Source organism: Pygoscelis adeliae, unplaced genomic scaffold (genome assembly GCF_000699105.1).
Source record: "Pygoscelis adeliae isolate BGI_AS28 unplaced genomic scaffold, ASM69910v1 Scaffold108, whole genome shotgun sequence".
NCBI classification, from domain to species: Eukaryota; Metazoa; Chordata; class Aves; order Sphenisciformes; family Spheniscidae; genus Pygoscelis; species Pygoscelis adeliae.
This window is the reverse complement of record NW_008825498.1, coordinates 5,157,188-5,173,719: the sequence shown is the minus strand read 5'-3', so window position 1 is coordinate 5,173,719 and position 16,532 is coordinate 5,157,188. Positions and strand designations below refer to the sequence as shown.

Sequence of the window (16,532 nt, the reverse complement as noted above, 5' to 3'; positions counted from 1 at the left end):
CGGGTCGGGTCGGGAGGGGAGAATGCGCCGGGCCGGTCGGAGGAGTGTGGGTGGCTACCGCGAGCGGAGCCTTGGGCTGTTCGGCCGGATTTCTTTTTTGGGGGGTTTGTTGTGTTTTCTTTCAGGCCGCATGTGCTTACCTGTGTCTCCTCGCCTTGCGGGGTTCAGAGTGGCTTCAGATGAATAAAAGAAACAGTAATAATAAACCCAGAAATGTGGTTGCACGCACAGGAGGTGGGCTTTCCAGGGAAACGCCCTGCAATTGAAGACTCTTGAGCCTGAGCGGGGAATGGCGTTTCTATTAAAAGCTAGTAGATTCAGGGATTTTTTTCACTCTGCTTCAAAAAAAAATGATTACTGATGCGTAACTTTTTTTAATCTGCCAATCATAAAGCACGTCAAAAAGGAGTGGGTCGGTAGATACATTTCCATGTTTGTTCACATTCAAATGCACCATTAAGAGCCCAAAATTCTAAAAACTCTTCCGCAGCCTTTGCACCTTACAGTTTCTCAGTCTTTCAGGCCAATAAGAGGGATCAATAACCTCGTTGCGTCTGGAAGCATTGGCTTACTCTTCGAGGTCACCGATATTGTGGGTGGCAAGAAGGTAGAGGGGGCATAACCATGAAACGGTTGCAGTGGGACGCTTGCACGTTTGCGTGGGCATGAGAAATGCTGGAATGGCTGAAACCGCAGACGTGTCCCCCTCTTAGTCCTATGGGCAATCCATAGGGCACAGGCTACACAAGCGTGTGCCCTATGGCTTGCCTACAAACAAGTGCATCCTGGGCCCGGCGTGCTGGGAAAGCGAGAGGTGGACTGCAAGAGTTCTTTGGGCACAGGGCACTGTGATAACCTGTGATAACACGCACAACTGCGTGCTGCAGTACCCCACGGCACGTCGGTGTTGCAGGCTGGCTCTGCTGTTGGTTGCGCCATAAACATACAACACTGCGCCAGGCTCTGTCGTACAGACTCGTGGGAGCAGAGGAAAAATGGCTGCAATGTTTCCTTTTTTTGTTTCAACTAGTAAGGCCCGATTTGTCTTAAGAAGCAACCTCATATCCCTGGCCTTCAGTTAGCTTCGCCTGGCGTGTCCCACCTCGGGTGTTCACCTAAGCACACGGCGAGAGACCCTGCAGCCCCCTGCAGCTGTACCCAGCCCTTCGCTTTTCCATGGTGGGTTTTGCAGCTAGGTGAGAAAGCACAGGGCCTAAACAAGTGCATCCTGGGCTCGGCGTGCTGGGAAAGCGAGAGGTGGACTGCAAGAGTTCTTTGGGCACAGGGCACTGTGATAACCTGTGATAACACGCACAACTGCGTGCTGCAGTACCCCACGGCACGTCGGTGTTGCAGGCTGGCTCTGCTGTTGGTTGCGCCATAAACATACAACACTGCGCCAGGCTCTGTCGTACAGACTCGTGGGAGCAGAGGAAAAATGGCTGCAATGTTTCCTTTTTTTGTTTCAACTAGTAAGGCCCGATTTGTCTTAAGAAGCAACCTCATATCCCTGGCCTTCAGTTAGCTTCGCCTGGCGTGTCCCACCTCGGGTGTTCACCTAAGCACACGGCGAGAGACCCTGCAGCCCCCTGCAGCTGTACCCAGCCCTTCGCTTTTCCATGGTGGGTTTTGCAGCTAGGTGAGAAAGCACAGGGCCTAATTTCTAAATATTTTAATTCCTTATGCTCTGTTCAAGTAATTGTGGACATAGAAAGGGAATGAATTTGTCTGGACCTGCAATCATTTCCAAAAGTAATAACCCGGAATACTAACCTTGTGGTCGGAACTTCATTTTTTGAGCTTTATAATTCTTTGTTTAGTGTCAGTGTGGGACAAACCCACATCTGTCAGAACCGGTGCCTAGAGTCGGTTGACCCAGACTGTCTATTTCAAAGCCCTAATTAACAATCTTAAAACTTTGGCCTGGCTTTGTACCACTCCTGTTTTCCTCCTCCTACATGCCATTCAGTACTTGCAGTAACACACTGGACCCCTACACTGAGCGTGACACTCCTTCTGTGTTGTGAGAAGTCTTCAGGAGTTCAAGGGGAGACTGGGCAAATACTGGTGGGAGAGATACAGGCAGGCATAGCAACGGGATGAGATCATGGTACCCTCAGCCCAAGGCTGGTGGAAGTGTCATAGCTGGCAGCCTTGTTCTTTTCCTGGGCATCAGCTTACGGCCACAGCTGGATAGGCCGTTGGGTCTGACACAACATGGTTGGTTGCTCATGTGCTCCTGTGCTTCCCTGAGCTTCTCCCAGAAAATGTGGAGCCTTCCTTAGTGTCAGTAACATCAAAGTTGCTCTGCCGTTCAAAAATCCAGTTGGAAATTCCACCTGACTGAGTAAATGCCTTTTTGTCGCAGCACTTTTCTAGAGTCATTCACACCGCCTTCATCATCAGGAAGCATTTGTGCAGCAGAGAGGTATTTGAAAATGGGCTGGCCTGCCCATCGGAAGACTTATGTTGTGTAACTGCGGTAAATCCCTGCCCTATTTGCTGTCTATCCGTGAGCTCATGGACATATTTCGAGGCTTTTGTTTGAACGTGAGGGAACTCTCATAGCTGGAGCTCTGAATTAACTTTCTTCCTTTGCAGTGCTTTTGACCATGGATGTGCATGGATATGCTTGTATTTAAAGTTCCCGTGAGTGCATTCATAGGGCTAGAGTCAAAGAACAAGAATGTGAGGGGAAAAGCAGTCCTTTGTTTCATGCTACTTTGGGCACAGAGACCCTACAGATGTCCACAACAGTCACATTATTGCAGAATGAATCCTCCAACTGAGGATTCCTCCACTGAATCCTCCAGTGTTAAGTCAAACTTTGATAGCATTATGCATCATAGACTTGGAAAAAAAATTTTTAAAAAAGTTACTTGTAATTTGGCTAGCTTGGAGCCCACTTAGTATATGGGATTATTAAAGCATAGGCTCAGTGAGCACATGAGTACATATGAAATATTGGAGAAGAATTAGCGTGACTTTTGTAGATGGAAGTTACATCTCACAGATCAACTGCGATGTAATGCTGGACTCAGTAAGCGCATTGTTAAGGTTCACCTAATCAGTGCAGGAGAGTTCAAAAAGTTTGATAAAGCCCATCACCAAAAAAATCCTAGTGAAAACTGCAACAGCAGGAGAGGTGTTGCTGTGATCATAGGTGGTTTAAAATGAGGAAAAGAAGAATTATGGAAGTTCTGCTGTAGGGGAGGTTGACAGCTGGAACCTGTCCATATATTCATAAAAGATGTGGGAAAGGAGATTAATAGTAACACAATAACAGTGGAGCATTAGTCATATTAATGACAGCCAAATCTAAGGCTGACTACCCAAAGTTACACAAGAATATTACCATATTGAGTGAACGGGTGATAAATTGATAACTGAAATCCTAAATTAATATCATAATGGAAAGATTAACTAAAGTGATAAGAACAGAATGATAGGCTCTAGCCTTGCCGTTACCTCGCTGAGAATAGATTTGGGATAGTTCTCTGGGAATATCATGAGCTCAGTGACCAACGTCAATCAAAGGGAAATAAAACAGCAGTAATTATTTGGAAAGAAACAACATAAACCTCTTTATGTTTAATTTTATATATTCTCTGCAACCACAGGTACCATCATATATTAAAAACAGTTTGCAATTCTATTAACCCATTTCATAAAAGGAGTAGTAGAAGCAAAAATGGTACAAAAAAGCAACAAGAAAAGATTGTGGTTATGAAGACTAAGTGGAGCAGGATTCTTGAGCTTGGAAAAAAGAAGTGGGTGTGGTATGGTAGCCATCTACACAATTGGTGACGATACAGAGAAGATGAGTTGGGAAGGACTGCTTGCTGTTTTGCATAGTCAAGTACCAGAATAAGTAGACCACGGATATTAAAAGCAGTGCCACCTTTGGTTCAGAAAGTTGTAAAATGCTTACTGTTGGATGCTGACAGGGTATATGACAGGAAGGAATATTCAGTATTTTCTGTTTTCTGCTCTTTTTCTCTGAAAACCAGCTACTTTCTACTGCTGAGGGCAGCAGGCTATTGAGCTAGAAGAGCAAACCAGTTCTCGCTGCTTCCTTAGGTAGTTCAGAGTACTTTCCTGGCTGGCTGTGCTCAACTCCTCACAACATGTGGAGCAATATAACACCAACAAAGGATTGGGAAAACTTGGAAGCCACTTTTCCCTGGGCAGCAGGATGGTGCAACCTTTGCTAGTCAAGTAACCAAGATCCCGCAGCCAGGTGTTTATGTTGGAAGCATCCTTGGATGTGAAATTTGCTTCCTTGGTAGGCCACCTCAGAAGACAGAGGCCCAGCACATATTTTGGTCAGGGGTTTCTGTTACTGAGCATTGTAAATAAAATGTGCTAAATGTTCTTAATTTAGGTCAGGCATACTAATTACCTTAAGGGTGCCTGAACAATAAACAACAATGACCCTAACTGAGAAACTAATTAGCTTTGAAAATTTGGCTTTCTTAATCATCAGAGAAGATGGGATAAAGCTCATCTTTAATTTAGAGAATTATTATTATCAGTGGTCTGAAGCCTTACACATTACTCGTTCCCACATGAGGGTTGGATTGAATAAGACTCTGGAGTCTGGAGCCTCGTGCTTTTGCACTTCTCTTTGTCTCATAATAAAGTGCAAGCATAGTCTGAAATTTAAGATGAAATCTCCTATTTTGAAATTGCTTTCATTTAAATGTCTGTCTAAATTTTAAGTTATATCAGTTTTACATCTCGGAATAACAAAAAGCACCTTCTGTACTTAAACTAGCTTTTCTTGTTTGTGCTTAGTAATTCTCATTATTATTATATGAAAACCACTATTTGCCTAACAAAAGGTGCACTTTTCATGATCTGAGTGTACCTGTTGTCACCGCAGATCTTGATTTTCATGTGCTTTTTTGGAACTGGGAAATAATCAGATATTTCATTGTGCTATTTCAAACAAATGCTGGTTAATGTCTTTCTTTGCCATTTAAATATATATACCTGCAGATCTTTATATAAAAAGATCTTTTTAGAAATTGATACAGTTTATTGAATAGGTTTTGTTTTAATAAAATCAGTTTAAATACAGATAATGAATGTTCAAATTAAATTGAAATAATTTATTTAAAATTGCATGGGCATATTTAACACTTGGATAAAAAAATGTCTCTTCAGGTGAAATGCCAGGAAAGTAGTGGCTGCCATGTCAGTTTATTTGGTCAGTTTATTTGGAAGTGAGGAACCAGAATATTCTACCTCTAAGTGACAATGAAGGAAATATTAAAGTTTTTCTTGACATGTTCAGGCCAAAACAAAGAACAAAAGGAAGCAGAAGACCTCACATTAAAAGTAGTTTCTTCAAAATTAGATCAAAAACTTGGCCCAAAACAAAAGAATTTAAAAGGAGGTGGTTGGTGATGAAGTGTCATAAACTAACCTAGTGCAGAAAATTCAACAGTAGGAGTCAAAATATATCTTGCAAATACAAAATTCAGTGCAGCTTTTTTGTGTGTTTAACAAGTTCCTCTAAATGCTGCTTCTTCCTCTTTTCTTTTGATATGAGAAATGACAGAGACAGATCTACCATAGGTGATATGATCTAGACAGTCAAGTGGTAGCTATGAGAAGAACTAATGGTATTTATAACCAACTAATCTTCACTATTACCAAAGTATAAGTATTTGTTTTCTAGAAGTGTACACACTTGGTTCTGAATTACAGGAAAAAGCATAAACAGGTTTCAGTGCAGAAACCCCTCACAGTAAAGGTTACTATTGTTTCTCAGAAAATCTTAAGTCATTACTCAGGGGCATTTGAAAAGCAAGTGGCATCTTAAAAATTATTAGGAAAGGAAGAGAGGATGCAAAATAGAAAACACAATCATGCCACCGTGTAAATTCACAGATTTACACTTTGAATACTGCATGCTGGTCCAGTCATCTGAGAAAACACCTATGGGAGGCAGAGAAGCTATCAAGAATGGAAATAAAAATGAGTGGTTTTCATATAATGAAACTGAATGCAGTGTCAGCAATGGAAGACAGTGGGTGGAAAGTCAGACGTGTGAGGAAAAGGACTATGACAGAGGTTTGCAATGTAGCAAGTGACATACGGAGAAAAATAGGGAATGTTTAGTCACTGTTTCTTGCAAGCTGAGAATTTAGAAGGTATCAAAGGAAATGATCAGGCAATAGCGATAAATAAAAGCAAGTGCTTTTATTTGTACAGTAAATAATCAAATGGTGCCACTCAGTGCTGTCATAGTATGGAGGACAAAAGCATAAATACGTCAGAAAAAGGATAAGAAAAAAATAACACAGGGTGTGCTCATCAGTGGTTGCTAGAGACACAGGTCTGAACCCTTGACTTTGGAAGTCCCTAAATACTGATTGGCAGAGTTGGAGAGTGTACAGGGAAAAGACCACACCACACATGCTTTGCTTCTTATAGTTTCCCTCTAAACATCAGTTACTATCTGCTGTGAGAGAAAGGATGAATTTAATGGACCTTCAACAGGATGTGGTAAAGCAGTTTAATTCTATTCTCCTCTCATAAAGTCTGTCTGTTGAATTTTCCTAGAGATCTAGCAGAGGTGGAGGTGTTAAGTGATATGAGACAAATGTGATTTCTTGCTTTTTAAAAAGCTCATAGGGCACATTTGAAGTCTGGATTTAGTTCTGTATCATGCTTTCTTCTCTGTTTTCCTAGTTACATATAAAGAAAATTATTTAAGAAAGTAGTACATCTAAATGAAAAAAAAAAACAACGAAAATAGCTTGTTGAATATTTTTAAACAGGAAGTATTTGTTCTGCACAGCTTTATTTTGCCTTACATCAAAGATGCATAATAAAATTGCATAGGAGGGGCTGATATGGGAGTTCCTTGAGTGTTATTCATCAAGCATTTTTTTCATGTACTATCTTTACTAATCCTATGACTCTTCTTTACTCACATCAGGTATCAAAACCGAAACTTTCTATATCCATATTCCTTGCATGTAAGAGAACAATTAGGTAGAAATCACTCGAAGAATAGGTTATTTTAAAAAGAACAAGAGCACTCCCCTAACGCATTGGAGAGTTTTTATAATCTGCAAAACAGAGTTGGATATGGGTTAGAAAACTTTTTGAAACTATGAGAAAAATACATAGTAGTCTGAGTTATGGGAAATTTTAGATTTCCTCGACACAGTTTTGACAAAAAATGCTAACACGTTACAGTAATAATCAATCATACCATGATAGCAGCTCAAGTATTCTTGGAGACAATACCAGACAGATTTCTTTACTAAGGTATCACTGAACTATAAATACTGCCATGTTACATTAACTTTAAAAGCCACGAATCTTAATTTAAAAGCGGGGACTGAGCAGTGAGAAAAGTTGTTTGAGAAAGTAATCTTGGAATGAGTGAGCACAGATAGATTCAAAACTGCCACAGTAGGTTCAAGTGCAGTGTAGACAAACAGGTTGGTAATAATTAAAGCTTCAGGTTTCAGGAGACCAAATTTTGAGGCTGTAAAGCAACTAAGAGGCACCCATGACTGAAATGTGAAAGAGACATGGAATCACATGAAGATAAAATTTCAGTAGTCTGGGCTTGAGTTTCAAGCAGAAGAAGTATGTAGATGGGGAAGAACTATGGACCTGCCTGCACCACTAAACACCTGACACAGGGCATTGTAGGTAATCAGGGAATTTACTGAAATGAGAAGGTTATTGATCTATAGGTCGGAAAGTACGAACATACAGTGAGAATGGCAAAATATCTATCTAAGCTAGATCCTTCAAAGAAACTAAAGGAAATTATAAGAAGGTTTCTAACCACAGTACTATAGAGATAATATGAAGGGGACAAGTAGGGCCATATCCTGAGGATCAGGTGGAGATTAAGGGACATCAGATGTCACAGATCTTAATACTTTGCCCCAGTTTTAATAGAAGAAATTATGTATACGATTAAGGAAAAATTATCCAACAAGGATAGGAAATGGAAATGATCACGCCCGTGGTGGATACAAAAATAAGCATGTATGAAATCTGAACAGCCTGGATAATGTCCAGTAACAGTGATTTTAAAAGAACCTGCAATTTTGGGAGTTGTACTTTATTTATTCTCATAGAATAGTAAGTGTGATAGATGTATCTGAAAAGGAAAAGTGGGATATCCAAAAGAATTCTTCATTTGTCCTTAATACAATATACTATAGCAGATTTTGAAAGGAAGAGTAACCACTAATGTGGAGTTCAAATCAGATAAATTCAATATGATTTTGGCAAAAGTAGATCGTGTCATGTTATAGTATATCTTTCTTTGATATCCTTTGATATCCTTTAGATGGGATCCGTGCAGTCAATTTAATAATAAAAATGAATATCAAAGGAAGTGAAATGAAAATGGGAATTAAAACAAGGACTATGGAATGATTAACATGAAAGCTGAAGGGAAGACTACAATGAGATACATTGATAGGAGAGTTGTCCAGGTGGATAGAGGCTAGAAATCATGTTTTCCAAGAACCAGTCTTGGAACAAGTTCTGCTTAATATCGTTATTCATGATACTGCTTTAAAAAATTTAGGTTCATGTTTGCATTAATAATCCATGGTATCGATGATGCAACACTTGAAAAATCCTGACAGTGTTGATAGGAACAGGTGGGCCACACATTGTGAACTGGAATTACAGAAGTAGGATAAAAGGTAAAACAGCATAGTAGAAAGTAATGCACATAGGGACTAAATCCAGAATTTTTACTCTAAACTGAAGGCTTATCAACTGGAGTTGGCACTTCAAGAGAGGGAACTGGATTTACTGGCAGATCACAGGAGGACTATCCTATCTAGAATGACGGGGAGTCATTTTAAGATCACAAAAATAACTTTCAGTAAAGACTGAGGAATTTCAGTGCTACAGTGCATAGTATTAGCAAGATGTTCTTTAAAATGTCACTTCAAGTTCTTATCATCTATGCTTATAAAATAATATAAATTTGAACAGAGATGGAGAAAAGCTAATATAATAATAGGAGAAGGTATTTTAGAAAGTTTAAAAGTCTAAGCTATCAAAGGGGAATTTTTAGAGGAGATATGATTATTCTTTAAAATTCATCTGGAGAATCATCAGAGCTGGAGAGATTCTTAGGCATAATAATCTTACAAAAGGCATTGGATGTATAAGGTGTGTAACTATTAAAAGAGTGAAACTCTGGAGGTGCTTTTCAAATTAAGTAAAATAGGCAAAAAACCTTCATTGTTTAAATATGATGCTCGTGAAGTTTATGAAGTGTTTTACAGACTCATACTTACTTTTAATATGCTGGCAATATTTGTTGCAGTGTCTTTTATTGAATTCAGTTTATCCCATGGATCATGGATTCACTTAATTTGTACATGAGACAGGAAGGAATTTTTACAAGTTTTGATGCACAGCTTAGACTCCAGGGGAATTTTTATTCCCTTACTTCAAAGTTTGGAAGGTATCAAAGACTGGCAACAGTCAGGGATAAGATATCATCAATCGTTAGACTTAGGATCAGAAAGTAATTTTCCCTCAGATCCCAGTATCATAAGCCCTTGTTTTGGAATTCCTCCTTTATTTTTGCATCTTTTTTCTAGAATGCCTGATATTTTATTTCTTTGGCTCAGATCATTTAAGAATATTTCACATGCTCTGAATCTTTCTTGATTCAGAGGCCAAAGCAACATTTCTTCTCTCTCCAGGTAGAGAGAACATGCCCCGAGACATAGCTTTTTGCTAAAAACCTAAACTTTTTATAACGAATGTTAGGAAGTCTCTGTGATGTCCTCCAGTGGATGTGCAAGGAAGGGTCGATGAACTACAATTTCTAATGGATTCTTCTGGAATTAACATTCATTACTGACTGTAATACCATTCTCCACTGTGATGCTGGAGAGCTACCTAGAGTTTACAATACAAATGAGTCTCTGCAATGCTATACTGCAACCTCCTCATGAATACTGTTTTTAAAAGTCCTGTTAACTTTAGCAGAAGTAATTTTGGGATGCCCAGACACTTATTAAGCAATTTTTGCTGTGGTGGTGTGAACATTGCATTCATAATGGAAAAAAACCTGATTTCCTCTTTGGTAACTGAACAAAGATCAAAATAAATGTGCTGCAACTTTCAAACAAAGTCAGGTGAGAAAGAAACCGACACATCCGGGAAGAGAAAAAAACAGCAAACAGCAAATGTTGACTTCGCTGGTTTCTGTTACTGAAATTTTTGAGCATGTGAGAACAGTGATAGCAAGGAAAGCCACCTTGCTATTAAAATAAAGGATTTCATTGACACCAGCTGCTTGTCTCAGTCATGAAGAAGCATAATGTCTGAAGGGTTACACACAGAGAACAAAACAACTTTGAAGACTATACAGCTTTGCTTTGGACACCAGAGAGATTTTGCGTAATTTTGATTACTTTCATATTCAGTTGACCAAGTACGTATGATGTATGGCGGATAATTGTAACAATATTTTATCTGTATAACATCTGATACTGATATTTTTCCACTTCAACGTGTAGATAACTGTTTCTATTTATTGCTGAAGTTTCAGGGTCTTGGAAATGTCATCATCTGCATGGAGGAGTGGCTGATACGCCAGAGGGTCGTGCTGCCATCCAGAGGGACCACAACGGGGTGGAGAAATGAACTGACAGGAACCTCGTGAAGTTCAACAAGGGGAAATGCAAAGTCCTGCACCTGGGGAAGAACAGCCCCATGCAGCGATATATGCTGGGGGCCACCCAGCTGGAAAACAGCTTGGCAGAAAAGCATCTGGGGGGTCCTGACGGACATCAGGTTGAACATGAGCCAGCAATGTGCCTTTGCCACAAAGGAGGCTAATGGCATCCTGGGCTGCGCTAGGAGGAGTGTGGGTCGAGGGAGGTGATCCTTCCCTTCTACTCAGCACTGGTGAGGCCACACCTGGAGTACTGTGTCCAGTTCTGGACTCTCTAGTACAAGAGATACATGGACATACCGGAGAGAGTCCAACAAAGGGCCACAAGGATGATGAAGGGACTGGAGCACCTCACATATGAGGAAAGGCTGAGCGAGCTGGGACTGCTCAGCCTGGAGAAGAGAAGGCTCAGGGGGGATCTTAATAATCTATATAAACACCTAAAGGGAAGGTGCAAAGAGTACAGAGCCAGGCTCTTTTCAGTGGTGCCCAGTGACACAGGCAAAGGGATGGCTCCCTAAGCTTTCTGCACTTTGAAGTCTGGCTGTGCACGTCTCAATGGTTAGGACTCTGCATAGCTTCAGGTATGAAAACCTGTCCCTGCTGAAGTAATTGGCAAAAATCCCAGTATTTCACTCCCAGACTTTAACTGTAGCATTCGTTAGTAAAACAGTGATATGATGGAGTGACTCTGAGAGTTCCCTTGCTCCCAAAGCTACAGAAAGTCAACCTCTAAGAGGACAGATTTAGAAGACAACTGAAACAGGGGACTGGAAAAGTGTGAATGTAATACTACCACTGTGATAGAAGTATTGCTATGCTATTCTATGAAATGATACTGCTGATTGTCCTTAACAAATATTCTATTCTGACTGTTACTCCTGCCATCTGTTCTTTCTTTTCCTCTGACTCCCTCCCCTTCCCTTTTGCCTTCATATTCTTGCTGATTTGCTGATGTTACCACGTCAGGCAGTGTATCTTCTCAACTCACTAATAAGCTATGATTTGTTATTTGTCTTGCATTCATGACACCATATGTATTCTGTACTTTGCTTTGCATTCATGACACTATATGTATTCTTAAAACTTCATTAAATTCCCCAGCATAAAAAATAAGGGCTGTATTCTGTCATTTAGCCTGGTGCAATTTCCTAGACCTTAATTTTTGCACTGGTGAAAACTCAGGAAATTTAAGAAGAGAATCTGACATAAGCTTTCTTTAGTTCTCTGCTCTGCAAAAATAAAGTTGAGAATACTTTTTAGGAGTCTAAGCCATATGCACACCTGCATATGAACATTAACATTTTCCTTTAAGCTTAGCAAATATTGGGCAAATATTTAGACATAGAATATATAATTAATGGTGTGTTATTAAGGATGTTTTTAGAATGTGGATTGCCATAGAATAATTTCCAATTGAAGCATAACAGTAAATATTAGGGCATCATTTTTAACAGAAAATATTGATTCACTAACAAACTTTTTTTTTATAATGCTTTTGCTTTGATTATACTTTAGCAATGTAGCAACTGACGCGGTAGCAATAAAAGGAAGATAATAGAATAGCAATATTGTGATGTGGACAGGGTAGAACAAAGGGTAAGAGAATTTAATATCAAGGACTAAATCTAAACATCTATTTTAATGATACAGAGTTCTGATCAGAATATGTGAGACAACTATTATAAAAGTAATGAAAGAACCTTGCTGGAACACAGCGAAAGGCGAAAGTGGCAGTCTGACATGAAAGCTCGCCAGAACAACTATTGTTTAACTCCAATTAATGAATCAAACACAATTTGTTCAGGCAAATGAGGGACTCTAGTTCAAAGTTGCATGTCATTATTTTTCTGGTAAAAGATTTGGCTAAGTTCCTAATACATTAGTCTATCATTCAGACTGGTTTCTGTTGAAGACGGAGCTATAATCTATGTGCATATCATTGTACTGTAGACATGTTCCCCTGTTCTCTTTCCTATAGCATCAGATGAAAACTTTTTCTGGAAGGTGAACCTTCCTGGAAGGGGAACTCTCTAAGAGAAATTTCAATATTTTTATATACGTAATAGTATTTTTTTTATACAGTAATATCATGAAAAACTCTGCAATTGCCAATGAGAATGAAAGCTAGAATGAAAATGAGTCACAACCATTTGGGATTGTATGTGCAAACACAGAATTGCCCAAGAATGTTTTTCTCTTCTTTCTTTTTCTGTGTAAACTGATTATTTAGGTCATCTGATTATTTAAACAAAATCAGAGTTAATTTAACAAATGGAAGTATGAATTTAACAAATGCAAGTATGTCTTCAAACCTTAATTTTCTTATAATCAAGAAGAAAAACTATTTAATATTGTAGAGAAAATAGTCATTTGGCAGCATTTATATACTGTGGCATGTCAGAAAAATAAAATAGTATTTCAGACACAAGGAAGAAAGTAGAATTACTAAACAGGTTTTGAAAATATCACGTGATATTAGTTTTGTAGCTGTATTGTTTTGTAATTCTATTACTATGTCTTGTACTGCTACATCTAGTACTGCTACACCTAGTCTGTTTCCTTGCTCTGCTGGATACAAATATCCTAGGGAAGGATATCTTTAGGTGTGTTAGAAAGAGGTATGCAAATAGTATAAAGAAAATGAAAAATGTGTTACAGAAGTGTAATGTTTCAGCTAATGAATGACATGCATTAAACTAGCCTTGAGAATCTAAAAATAGTCATTTGAATTGGTAGCCCAAAAAGGCCTTTCCTTTGGCAGCTATGCATAGACATTTTTATTTTATTTTCATTCTATTTCATTCACTGTTGAATCTTGCTTTCTCATCTATAGGTGAAAGTAGCAAATGGAGACGTTGGCAGTGAATTTTTCTACAGCATTTCATCTTTTATTAGAAGAAGAGAAGTAAGTCCCAAGGTTCCTGTGGTTTCTCTTGACAGGTACTTGGAAATCTGTACAACTCTATCATATTTCTTCATTTTCCTCTCACATAAATATTTGCATTTAAAACAGTTTCCTAGGACATGTCTCCAAAGTGTCCTTGAATATACCCTCCTATTGGGAACAATATAAACCCCAAGGGCTTACTTCTTTTTTTTTCCCCTAAAGAGTAGTAAAATACGTAGATACGAAGGATTTCTGAGAAGTACAACATTTGGAAAGGTCTCTGTGCAGGGGATTGAGAATTGTGAAAGGGCAGTAGTATTTCTTGTGAGGAAACAGATAACTGTTGAGCTCAAGGAGAAGAAAAAGGAGGGAACAGAAAATTTTGAAACTCAAATTCCAATGTTATGCTACTGAAATCCAAAATAAAATCATAGATACAATTTTCATTTCACAAATACAGTTTGACATACTACAAAATGTTCCTTGCTTTCTAACCATATTTTCTTTTAGCTCGTATGAACTTCTGTAAATGTGTTAGTGTTACTATCATTAGGCCAATTCAGTTAGTGTAAATGGGAATGTAGATGAAATACCAATGGCCAATTTGTTGTAATCAAATGGCAACTGGAGCTTCTGTGAGTACAATTAAATGACACAATGGTACCAATGCAGGTGGCAGCTTGAAATACTGCCAGTACTTTGGCTGTCTTACTATTACTATTCTGTATGCATCTAGAATTGCTACCAAAAAAATATGGAAAAGGTTTGCAAAAGAGCCACTGTTTCAGTAAATATGGGATGAAATGATTAGGGCTTTCTTAGAGTATTGACTACATGATGACTAGAGATGAGCACTCTCTTTATCTCCATTCAAAAGTATACATTCGTGATCAAACAAACTCTTATGTATCAGTGTGACAAGTTTCAGAGGAAAGTGTTTCAGAAAGTTTTTATACCTTCTAGATTTAATTCCATGAGATTAAAAAAAATACTTTCTTTAATCTATACTATGTAAAGTTTCATTCTTTGTTCTGAAATGAGCATTTTAAGAGAAAGTCTGTTCTCTGTGATCTCACTAGGGCTAGTACACAAAACATACGCAGAAAATGTATACCTGATCAGCTGATGTTTCTAAATGAAAACTTCCTGCTTAGGTTGTTTACATTTGGATTCTTCTCAGTTTTCTGTGGTCAGTAAAGAATAAAAGCAATTAAAATATTTAGAGAGATTACTTCATTTCAAAGAAAAGATACTGTTTTCATTGTTGATTTAAGAAAAGCAAGCAGATAATATATCCTTGTCGGGATCTTAATCTTGACTTGAGTAGTTTGATGTTGGGTATAACCAGTAAAATCTGTACTTTTAGAACTAGTACAAGCCTTTAAGATTATTTCTCTATATGTTTACCTGACTCTTTAGCTGGCTTCAGCACTACAAAGTAGGGTTTGCCCGAATTGATACTAGTCATATATATGTGATCAACACTAGTGTGAAAAGGGGTGCAGTCTGAAAATATAAGATAGAGTCCTTCTATATACCCTCCATTCTGCAAGGCCAGCTATGACCTTCATCAAGACCATTAAAGAATCATCCTACAAGAAGACAGGGAAATGAAAGCTGCTTAGTTGAATTGTACTGAAATGTGAAATTCTTTATTCTCATGCATATCTCTGAAACATTATTTAAGGAAATGTAGAAATAATTCAGAAGCTAAGCCAATGCTGGCATAGATATTCAGAGTCAATCAAACAGAGTCTTGAAACCTGCGTACATTCTTAGAGATGTATGTAAAGATTTATTATGTTGTGTAGTTTACATCGAAGGCCATGTAATATCCTAACTGACATACATGCAATTGTATGGGTGATTCACTGGTGTTTTGGGCATGTTGATCTACCAAATTTTGCTACACACAGGAATAGATGTAGGATATTTCTTATTCAACTGATTTTCTTTTTAAATTGCTTCTATTTCTAAGTTTTACAAATGCTTATTGCACAGCTGGCTTTAGGAAAGAGCAAAATTAGCAGGTACGTAGAGTGGCAAACTTCTGGGACAGTGTAAAACAGCCTTTGTAAGAGGCAGAGGAAGCGGATGACTGTACAGCCCTGTGTACCCACACTGAACTTGGTGGCTGCACAGTTGCCTCCAAAGAACCAGTCCAAATAGGTGGTCGGCAGCTGTCTTTGTTTCGTTCTTGTAACAGCAGTTGTATCTTGGTCCGCTCATCTCTCAGGCTTTGCTCGAAGGCCAGCAGCCCAGTTCTGCCCCTGACCCCCACCCCAGCCTCACCCTTTCCTCTTTCCCATGGCAGGAGCAGCCCCATCCTACGCACACCGCAGCACTCAGTATGGGAGGACAATGCATGTAACCCTCCTATATAACTCCATATGGGAGGTTGAGTTGGCTGCTGTCTGTGAGGCAGGTGTTCCAGACTTTTAAATCCAATTAGCTTGTAAATGAGGGATTTTTCAAGGACAAAAGTGGAAGAGAAAAAGAAGTTTCTGGACCTCTCTGACACTTTCTACAGCCTCCTGAAACCTCCCCATCCTGTCCCAGGCCTCTCCCCAGCTTCACAGCCTGGAAAGTCACTGAGCTCTTCCAGCCCCCAGAATCCACACAGGCCTTTTCTGTTCCTCCAACACAGCTCCCTGAGTAATCCATGTATCTCAACCCTACCTCATCACATACAGGTGTCTCTTGAAGCCCTCTGAGCCTTCCTATGCTGCCAGATCTCCAGTGTCTGACCCAACTCCCAGTTTCCCCTATCCTAACCCTTGCCACCACCTAGTTTTGCCTACATTGTTGAGGTGCCTCAAGCCAGTTCTGAGATTAGTTTTGAGATATACGTGCCCTGAAACATGTTAATACTCAGTCTTTATCCTACCATAATTCAGATAAATCATTATCTCAAAACAGCATTCATAGAACTATGAATCATTCATT

General features: G+C 39.1%; 1 protein-coding gene across 1 annotated transcript in view; it reads right to left on the bottom strand.

The window, feature by feature from the left end:
* DSC1 (desmocollin 1) overlaps nt 1–15,912 on the bottom strand; it is a 41,614-nt gene extending 25,702 nt beyond the window's left edge. Inside the window, exon 1 of the mRNA XM_009331481.1 lies at nt 15,703–15,912. Within this exon, the coding sequence (XP_009329756.1) occupies nt 15,703–15,912 (210 nt within the window). The remainder of the gene's footprint in view (nt 1–15,702) is intronic.
* Nucleotides 15,913–16,532: the final 620 nt, after the last annotated feature.